This window comes from Bison bison, unplaced genomic scaffold (genome assembly GCF_000754665.1).
Source record: "Bison bison bison isolate TAMUID 2011002044 unplaced genomic scaffold, Bison_UMD1.0 scf7180017864516, whole genome shotgun sequence".
In the NCBI taxonomy this organism is placed as follows: Eukaryota; Metazoa; Chordata; class Mammalia; order Artiodactyla; family Bovidae; genus Bison; species Bison bison.
The window spans coordinates 9,535,449-9,545,657 of record NW_011495069.1 but is presented as its reverse complement, the minus strand read 5'-3'; the positions used below and the strand labels follow the sequence as shown (position 1 = coordinate 9,545,657).

The following is a 10,209-nucleotide window of genomic DNA, read 5'->3' as shown; positions in this document are numbered from 1 at the left end:
GACAGGGAAGACAAACCAAAACAGAACCCCCTGACCTCCTGCCCAGGGCGGAGGATGCAGCCGATGGCGGGGGCTGGGCCGGGGGCTGGGAGGGCCTAGCTGGGCCGGCACTGCACCTGGCCCTCCGAGCTGTCCTCGTCGTCAGAGGCCCCGGCGCCCCCACTGCTCAGGCCTGTGATCCGGTAGCCCATGTTGAGCAGCATCACCTCCAACGGGTCTGCGTTCATGCGCCGCTGGTTGGCCTGGGAGGCGCCCTCCATGTCCTCCACAACTCGGCCTGTGAGGTCTTCACTCTGCGGGAAGGGAGCCAGGGGAGGCACGCTTACTGCGGGGATCTGTAAGCAGGGCAAGTACACACAGACTGAGCTGTGCGTGTGGAGGGGCATGTACATACCAGGGTGTGTGTGTGGGTGTACCCATGGGTGCCCAGGTGCAGGGGAAATTCGTCCTGGGATGTATGTGGATGGATGGAAGGACAGACAGACGCCAGGATACATGTGAGGGGATGACGCACTACACTGGGGGTGGGGGGCACACGGTCACACAGTGGGATCTATACCAGGGGGTACACACACCAGAGCGTCTTCTGGTGGGCCCCACACTGGAAAGTGAAGAGGACACAGAATATAGCGGGGGGCAGGGTGCATGGACACGGACAAGGGTGGACTTGCCTCAGCATGTGCGGGGCACGCATACCATGCCCTGGGGGGGGCACAGATACCACGCCCTGGGGGGGCACAGATACCACGCCCTGGGGGGGCACAGATACCACGCCCTGGGGGGGGGCACAGATACCATATCCTGGAGGGGGGCACAGATACCATGCCCTGAGGCGGGGGCACAGATACCATACCCTGGGGGGGGGTGCAGACACAGCTCCCCCACCCCGTTCTTTTGCTGCCACTCGTCCCTCAAGGAAAGGTCTTAAAATTTATAGGAAATTGCCTCTGGAATTAGATCCACCTCTTGACTTCTGTTTTACCAGCTGGGAAGGGGGAGGAGGTGGGCAGAGAGCCGGGGAGGCCTCAGGCCAGCCCATCTGACTACCCGCACCGTCCCTGTGTCCCCGTGGACCAGACACATCACAGGCATCACTTCTTTAATCCTCAAAGTAGCCTTCTGAGGTGCTGCTGTCATGCCCATTCTGATATACAGATGATAAAAACCTGGGTTGAGTCCCTCAGGCCTAAGTGAAGGGACCAGGATTCAAACTGAGGGCCATCAGACTCCAAAGCCTATGCGCTGCCCGTGTGCCTGAGGCACTGGCCTCTGCAGGGTTTCTGGGGGACATGACGCAGAGGGACACGAGGGACAGGGCACTGAAGGAGGTGCCGATCTGGGAGCTGGTGTTGGGGCGGGGCAGGTGCCCTCCCTGCCCTCCCATACCCGGGCCCAGTTACTGGGCCACTGCCTCCTGGGTGTGAGGCTCACCTTCACACCTGGCTCACGGATATGCCCCTGGACTTGCCTGCTTCATCTGGAGCTTTCAGAACTCGTTGGCTCCCGCCCTGATGCAGCTTGGACCCCTGGGGAGAGAGCTCCTCCCCGGAAGCCCCTTGCTTCCCTGAGGCTGTGACTCCTTTCCCTTCCCGCCCCAGACGAGCTCAGCTGGAGGCCTCGCAGAGCATCCCCCGCTTCTTTCCTCCCGGCTTGGCTGCTGCCACCCTGCCCGCCCCCTCACCTCTGGCCGGGGGTTCCAGAGCCGCACAACAGGGTCGATGCCGCTGGTGGCCAGGAAGCAGTAGCTGGGGTGTGGCTGCAGGCAGTTGACGATGGATTCGTCGCCCTGCAGCACGCGGACCAGGTTGGTGGTCTCCTTTTCCCAGACGAAGAAGGAGCCATCGTCAGAGCCACTGACGATATACTGAGCGTTGCTGGCGGAGGGGCAAAGGGCAGGGAGGTCAGGTGGGGGGATGGCCCGCAGGCTGCATGGCTGAGGGAAAGGGCGGGCAGGGAAGCCTGGAGCCCCTCAGCCCCCTGAACTCTGGAGTCTTCACCCGACTCGGAACTCCCATGCACACGAGAATCCTCTCCACACTGGAGAGTCGTGTCACTGTCCAACTGTTCTAAACCTTGGGGTCAAAGACGGCCGAGGTCCCTCTAACTTACTCTCCCTCAAAGTGCGTCATAAGCCCGCTGGGTGCCAGGATCAGATCCTGCCTCTCGGGGGTCTCTGGGAACTCTCCTGCCTCAGCCTTTCCTCAGTAGTCCTAGCCTCTCTGGATCCAGACCCCCAGATCCCACAGCACACCTGCCCCCAACACACTGCTGATATTTAGAAGGGATCTTGCTGGAGATGCTTGATTCATATTTATGGATCTCACCTACCCAAGAGAGTATGTCATCTATAGAGGAGGGCTGGGGGTGATGGTGGCTCACAGAGGTGAAGCCATCTGCCCAAGGGCACAGAGCTGGGATTTGAGACTTCTGAAAGCCTAGGTCCCCATGCCACCCGCAACCTCCTGCCGGAACCAGGCTAGGCCCTCCCCCTCCTCTTCAGGGCCTCAGACCTGCCAAAGAAATTCGCCTCCTTGATATCCGTGGTGGTGTTGCAGTGGCCACAGTAGCGGAACTGGTAGTCGTAGCTTCGCTCCCGCAGCACCATCTCGTCCTCAGAGATGGAGTCCTTGCGGCTCATGCTGCGGAGGCGGACGGGGCCGCCGCCACCGCCTGCTCCCTTCTTCTCCTCTGGGGCAGAGAACAGGGACCGTGAGAGTCCTGCCCATCTCTCCCTCGGTCCCCGTTTCCTCCCCTTCATCCTGTTCTCCGTCCAAGTAGTAAGCCATGAAGGGTTATCTCTCTCCCACTACCCTGAAAAGCTGGGAACAACTGTGAAAAAGAGGCATCTGTGCATCCTGCCCTTGAGGGTGTTCAAGAGGAGACCGCTGATGCCAGGAGGGCCTTGGCTTAGCTCCCTGAATAATGTCTGGAAGCCCCGAGGATGCACGGCCCTAAGGTCTGTTGCTGTGGAGGTGAGCGGCAGGGAGGGGAGGGCAAAGTGCTGCCAAGAGAGCCTTGAGCGGGTGATTTTTCTAGCCCTCCTGCCCTGGAAGACAAGTCAGCCTGGGTCCTGGTGGGCTGCTTACATGCCTCGGTACAGTCACACCAGCTCTCTCAGTGCCTTGTCTCTGCCTGCCTCAGGGCCTTGGCACGTGCTGGCCCCTCTGCCAGACGCTTCACCTCTGGCGACACTCCGTGCCTAGTCACCCCTTCCCCAGCTTCAAGATCTCCGCCTGAACGTCTCCCTCAAGAACCCCAGGCTGCCTTCAAGCCCTCCCCCTGCACTTGCACCCTATCAGGCCCCTGGGGTCTTCTTTGCTTCTCCTTCATCGCTCAGTCCCTTCCCAGGCTATAGATTCATGAAGACAGAAATTCCATCTGACTTGTTCCCAGATGTATTCCCAGGACCCAGACAGATGGATCAATCCGTGGTCCAATACGCTGCACAGCAGAAGAGGAAGCTGCATGTCTGCCCTCAGTGAGCTCCCCTCTCAAGTTTACAGACTGCAGTTACTTGGCTCACTCTCCAGCGCTACCCAGAGGAGCAGGGCAGGCCCTTCAACACGCTGTACAAATAAGCCAGCAGGTTCAGAGAGGCTGTGCTCTGCCCAAAGTCTCACGGTTCCACATGGCAGAGCTGAGACTGGAACCGAGGCTCCATACCTGTGCCCGGGGCCTCACCACTGCTCTGTGTGCTGTCTCTTCTGCACCCACGCCATCTGGAGCAAGTGCACTCTAGCCAACTAGCTGGAGCTCAGATCCCAGCAGAACGGCCAAGGCCCTGTCCATGACAGGAGAGGATGGCCTAGCTCAGCCGACTCCTCTCCTGAGGCCGGGGGAACTACACCAGGTGCCTTAAACACGCTATTGCTAATCCTTGTCTCAGAGAGACCAAGTGACTGTCTCAAGGTCACGTGGTTCTCAATCAGCGTGAGCCCAGGCCTCTCCAGTCTCAGAACTTATGTCCTCTCCAGAATGTCACGTAGCATCTCCAACAGACAGAGTGACAGCAACCCCTCCTCAGTGCGCACTCTACTCACCACCATCATTTTTGGAGAAGAGGGCGGCCGTGATGTCACGTCCCAATGCGTCACAGGCACTGCTATGGGCCTGCTCCGGGAACTTCCCTTTGAAATCATCCAGGCACTCTAGGGCCTCAGCCACGTACTTGAGCTCAAAGAGGCATCGGGCCAGGCGGAAGTGTGCCTTCAGGTGGCATGGATTTAAGGAGATGGCCTTGAGGCAGTCCCTCAGGGCGTCGTAGTGGTCACCATCCCTGGGAAGGCAGGGGAGTGTGGTTTGGAGGTGGGGCCCCGTGGCAGGCAGGGAGTCCCCATTCAGTCTCATCGCTTCCTGTGGCCACCCCAGCCCACCTTTGAGCAATCTCAGGGCAAGGGTATTTGGGGATGGAGAGAATCCTGGTTCAGCCCAGAACTTGCTCTCTAGGAGGCAGAGTATGTTTAGGAGGCAAGCCAGGAACCCCGGCGTCTTGGCAGGTAGAGGCTGGGCATGAGGCAAAAACCAGTGTCGGGCTGCCCTCTGCTGGACACAGAGTGCAACTGTGCGCCCGCTCACCCCAGGCACCCGCAGCTCTGCAGCAGAAGGCCTGGCATCTTGCCCGCCTCAGGCTCCCCAGGCCCTCCTTCTCCCTTCCTCCACCCACCTCCTCAGATCCCCCCGGCTGGCCTTCAAAGCCAGGTCTGAGGCAGGGGGCCCTCAAGGACAGTTCCGTGGTCCGGTGAAGCCAGAAGTGTCAGGCTGGGGACTCAGGGTCTGACCGGCAGGCAGCAAGTCCTCAGCCAGGCCCCCCTCTGTCCTGGCTGACTGATCCACAGCAGCTGTGGCCTCTACCTCCAGGGGCTGGAGGATGGGGCCCGACAGTCTGGCAGAGCCACTTCTCTGGAAGCGGATGGCGGGGGTGGGGGTGGGCATAGGCCACAGGAGCTGCAAATCGTCCATGCTAACTTCTCCAAACTCCCGAAGCACGGATGTGGGGAAGTGGGAACGATTTTGGGGGGTGGGGAGGGTCAGAGAAGAAGCCCCTCCTCCTCCCACCCTGTGCAGGAGTATAGAATACACATCTGCCCAGGTCCACAAACAGCCCCACCTCTCAACTGGAGAGCCAGGTGCCCTCACGGGATCCACTTCTCCGTTTTTCCCCTCTGCTGGGGTGAGGCGGGCCTAGGACCCACTTGTGTTAAGAAGCAGACCCCCCAACCCCTGCCACCTCCCTGGCCCCGAGCTGATGGCCTCCCCACCAAGGCGCAGCTCACAGCCCCTGTGCGAGGGGGCCAGGGCAGGTCCGACGCTGGAGCTGTGCTCCTGACCCTCCCTCCTACAGCACCCAGAGGGAGCACCGGTGCTCAGAGCAGCCTGCTCAGACCAGGGACAAGCGGCTTGGCAGTGCGGAGGCGGGCAGGAGACAGAGTGTCCGGACGGCGTGGCTGCGTCAGAACGAGCGGCTGTGACGGAGGAGCAGGCGCGCTTCGGAAACCCAATTACCGCCTGCAAGGTGCCCCTCAGAACTCCCGAGGAGAGCCAGACCAGAAAGCAGCCAGGAGCCAGAGGGCGACAGCTCCCACCGCATCCAGGAGCAGATGGCCGCCCTGGGGAGACTGGCCTGGGACAGAACGTGACATTCTAGGGGTCACTGGCAGGCACGTGGGGATCGAGAGAGAGCAGGCTGGCCCCAGGGCGCGCCCATCCGGACTTGCTGCCAGCTCAATCTCCCTGAAAAGACAGCCCTCAACACCTCCCTCTCCTGCTCGAAACTCTTCAGTAGCTGCCCATCATCCACTGAATCGAGGCCAAAACGCCACCGCTCTGCATTCCAAGTCCTTCCCAGGCTGGCCCCAGGCTACCTCACAGACTCATCTCCTGCCAGTCCCTTCCCGAACCCTCTGCTCCAGCCAAATGGATTTGTTGTTCTGCAAACAAGCTCTTCAGTCAGTCCCCCACCCCCACGCCTTTGTTCACACGTTTCATCTCTCTGGGAATGTCCTTCCCCCACAGTCCCCTCCCCCTTCCCTCTCCTGTCTAAGCCTGCCCACACTGAAAGCAGACACTACGTCTTCCCGGTGCTCCCTGATCCCCAGCTACAGTGACCCGACTTTTCCTCTGCCCATGGCACTTCACCTGACCCTGCAAAGACTCACTGCTTCCTGCCTCTTCGGTGATGGACCATGCCCACCTCTTTACCCTCTGTCCAGAGGCTGTGCGCGCCGGAGCACAGGCACTCGGAGGGACAGAACTTTGTGTCTCTAGGTCCCAGTGCGCAGTAGGGACTCAAAGAAGACGTTAAGGGTACTGTGGACTGGCAAATCATCAGCCCCTCTCAGCAAAAATGCAGGACAGCGCTCTCAGCCTAGAGCCTGCATGAAGACCACTGCATTCTACCTACCTGCTGGAAGAGGGGCAAAACACCTCAGGAGGGCCCCCCAACTGTCATCTCCTGGGGTTGGATGCCATCTGAGCCCTTGTTCAACTCCTGATGTCTGAGCTAAGGCCTGTAGGGGCAGCATCTTCCCAAACCCCCATCCACCAGCCTGCTGACTTGGGTGGGTTTCTTAAGCTTCCCTCTCTGGCCTGCCGAGTTGCAGCCAGACGATGGCACACCAGCTGGCCTGTCTGTCTGGGCAGAGCCGACGGATGCCAGACGGAGCAGAAATGGCTGTGGGCCCAGCTTTATCCATCTCCCATCCTGGCCCTGGCTGGGGGATGGGGTCTGCCTGCCTGCTTGCCTGCTGGTGCTGCAGGCGGAAGGGCTGGGGGCCCTGGTGGTCTTCAAAGGTAAAGGGTTCTTCAGGATATGGACCTGCTCCCTTACCACTGGCCACTACCACACAACAAGACCCACAGCCAGCTTCAGATGTCTAGGATCCCACTTGTGCTTGGTCCAAAGGGTCCAAGAGGATAGGACAGCAAACCCCAAGGTCAAGGCACTGCACAATCACTTCAAACAGATAGCAACTGAATTCACCAGGGCCTCATTTCCATCTAGCAAGATTCTACTGCCCCTTTAAGAGTCCGATTCAAGGCCCAATTCTCCAAGGACTGGGATTAACCACTCTCCCAATTCCTACTTCCAGCAACCACAGCACTGACATGCTGAAGCTACTTGTGAACATGTTCCACTTAACTGTGAGCTTTCCTGGTGTTTGAGGCTTCCTGACCAACAGGTCAGGCACCTGCCCACCACCAACCAGGAACTGGTGAGAGGCCTGGGCCTAACACGCCCTGAGGGCCGGCAGGATGCCACTGCTACTGCCCCTGGATGCCTCAGCAACTTGGTTCCATCAGGCCCACTCACCACTTGCGCTTCATGTAGGCAGCAGCTCGGTTCCCGTAGAGCATGGCGTTGTGAGGGGCCCTCTGCACGGCCTTACTGTAAAGCTGAATGGCCTGGGTCCACTGCTGGCAAGCAAAAGCCTCATTGGCTTGCTGTTTCACCCGCTCCAGATATGGGGGCAGCTCTACCTGGGGGCTACGGGGGAAGCAGAGTGTCAGGCCAACCAAGGAAGGTCAGAGCAGCCCCTCAGGACATCTGTGGCCCTGCCTGGAGGCCTCTCTGGTTTTCTTGGTCCCTGAGATCTGCATTGTCTTCTGAAAGAGGACACCACTCCCACCCTTGGCCTGGGTAACTGTGGCAGGTCAATGGCCACAATTCCAGATGCGTTGTGCCAGTGAAAAAAACAGAGAGGCAGAAATGAAGTTGTCCTAGACAGGTTTAAAGGAATTCTTCATCAAACTAGGCAGGAAAGTAGCTGACACCTCCGGCCTCTATGCTGAGCTGAACTTTGTCACCGTCCAAGTCCCACCCATGGATCTCTCTATAGAGAGGTTTCTCTCAAGAGCTAGAGGACCTGGGCACCTCTATATCGAAAGCTGAGCTCAGGGCCTGGCAGTGAAAGAGGCGTGAAGATGAATGCAGAAAACACAATGGGGGAGGCCTGTCTGTGCGGGACCCTTTAGGAGGGAGCCCAGGGCTAAAAGCAGCTAGCCCCTGGGTCCTGACCCCAGCTACTGGCACCAAGAGACCAGAGCTTCAGCTGGAGCACGACTGGAGTCCCACCAGGCGGAGGTGGCATGGGGACCACTGCCACATTCCAGAAGCCTCTGTGCCCCAAGTCAGGCTGGCCTTACCTGACATGCCCCCTAGTCTCTGGCAGCCGGAAGCCATTGCTGTGAAGGTGCAGGCCATTGGACACGCCGTTGGACACACCGTTGGTGGACATCTTGCCATTCTGAACTTCTGGCGGGGGGTGGTTAGAAAGGAACAGCAACAACTTAGGAGGCAGTCCTCACTTCTCCTCAGCAGCCCTCCAGCTTCCATCCGGGGATCTGACGGCTCCACGGCAGGGCTATCCCTCCCAGGGTAGATCCACTCCCAGAAAGCAAGTTCTGACAGGCAGATCCGCAAGCACATAAAGAAAGCCTATGCGCCCTCTGCTGGCTGGAGAGGGACATAACTTCAACTTGGCATTATCTGGCTGTGGGGATGCCTAAAAGTCGGGGGGTGAGGAGGTGCCTAAATCAACTGCAGGCCCAGGAAGAATCACTGAGGAGACTGGTCTAGGACGGCAGGGGAGGGCACAACTACTTCAGGTCCTCAAGAGCCAAGCCATGGGAAGAACCTGCTTTTTCCGAAAGAAGTGAAAAGGGCTGTGAGGCAAACCCATTTTTACAGAGCTCTCTGACCTGGGGTTCCCTTCCTTCTTACTGTACAGTGCTATTTCAGAGAATCTTCTCCTTCCGGAGGATCACAGCCACAGTGCAAAGTAAGGGGCAGGCTGCCCGGCAGAGGCAGCGCACACTCACGATCCCAGCAGAGATGCCCCGAAGGAGCTGGGCAGGGAGAACTTACCCCCTGAGGAGTGGCATTTTCTAGGCAAGAGGAAGGTGTACGGCCGCTGCTTGTAAGTCAGGTCAAACAAATAGACCTAGAGCGCAGGGGTCAAGAGAAGATGGACACTGTGAGGCAAGAACGTGGCCGGGCCAGGAGCGAGGCCTGGGCGGCTGTCAGGAATGCAGCTGAATGTTGAGCAGAGAACCACCGAGTGACCCAGGATGGGGTGCACATGGAGCAAACCTCAGGCAGGAAAATCCTCCCAGGGCCTGGCCCTAGGGGTGGACGGCTTGAAATACTGTCATTCCTTAGAATCACATGCGTATTAGGTCAACAAGGGCCTCAGTGATCTTGTGTTATAAATGGGAAAGCTGAAACCTCAGAGAAGAGAAGCAATTTGCCCAAAGTAACATTGCTAGTTACCTCCCTCAGTAAATATTACCTACTATTACTTAACATGTATTGAATCCTTACTTTGCTCCTCTGTTAAGTGTTTTATATGACTTTTCTCATTTCATTTTAGAAATGAGTACCACAAAATGAGTACCATCTTTAGTACCACAAAAAGGTACTATTATCAGCCACCTTTCCAGAAGAAGAAATGTCGGCTCAGAGTTTAATTAATTTATCCAGGGCCATAAAAGTAGCAAGTGGCACAGCCAGCACCTAAAACCAAGTCTATTTGGCTCCGAACCACTCTGCTAGACTGTCTCTCCCACTTATCCTTACACTACCTTTAAGCCAGGGGACGGCTCAGCAATCTGAATCCAGAGGCCTCTTCTGAACTCGGGGGCTCACCCAGTCTCCACATCCCATTTCTCCTGTATCACACCTTGCCTTTAAATGTCATCAATGGTTTGTTTCACTTGCCATGTCTCTCCCGTCAGCCTAGCATGGATCATATTTTGCACCTGTCTCCCTCATGTTTATGATAATGCTACTCCCAGAGTAAGTACTCAGTGAGTGTTTGCAGAGTAAATTAATTTATGCAAGGCTTATTAAACAACCTGACTGAGAACAACAGGTTTAGCAACCGGCCATTATCAAAGAACACTTCCCAAAACTGGCCCTGAACTGCACCCTGGCTGCAAGCTCTGAGCCGCAGGATTTCCTCCTAGGAAAGCAGCAGATGAGGAAACCAAGGCTCAGGAAAATGAAGAGAGGTGTTCAAAGTTACAGCACACAGCTCATAAATAAAAGGCCAGGGACTAAAGACAGGTCTGTCAGTTCTAAAGCTTACACTCAAGACCAGGGTACTTCTCTGGGAATTCCAACGGTGCCAGGGCATTTCCGTATTTCACGGTAACGTCATTTCCAGTGAGGCTTTTTGTCTGCCTCATGGTAGGGGATGTGGTGGACCCAGC

General features: G+C 57.6%; 1 protein-coding gene across 2 annotated transcripts in view; it reads right to left on the bottom strand.

The window, feature by feature from the left end:
• Positions 1–6: 6 nt before the first annotated feature.
• WDTC1 (WD and tetratricopeptide repeats 1) overlaps positions 7–10,209 on the bottom strand; it is a 65,581-nt gene continuing 55,378 nt past the window's right edge. For both annotated transcript variants that reach the window (XM_010830122.1, XM_010830121.1), the window contains exons 10-16: positions 8,864–8,939; positions 8,143–8,251; positions 7,310–7,483; positions 4,041–4,276; positions 2,511–2,688; positions 1,682–1,874; positions 7–293 (exon numbers count right to left, since the gene is read on the bottom strand). In XM_010830122.1, coding sequence (XP_010828424.1) covers positions 96–293; positions 1,682–1,874; positions 2,511–2,688; positions 4,041–4,276; positions 7,310–7,483; positions 8,143–8,251; positions 8,864–8,939 — 1,164 coding nt within the window. In that variant the 3' untranslated portion in view covers positions 7–95. The remainder of the gene's footprint in view (positions 294–1,681; positions 1,875–2,510; positions 2,689–4,040; positions 4,277–7,309; positions 7,484–8,142; positions 8,252–8,863; positions 8,940–10,209) is intronic.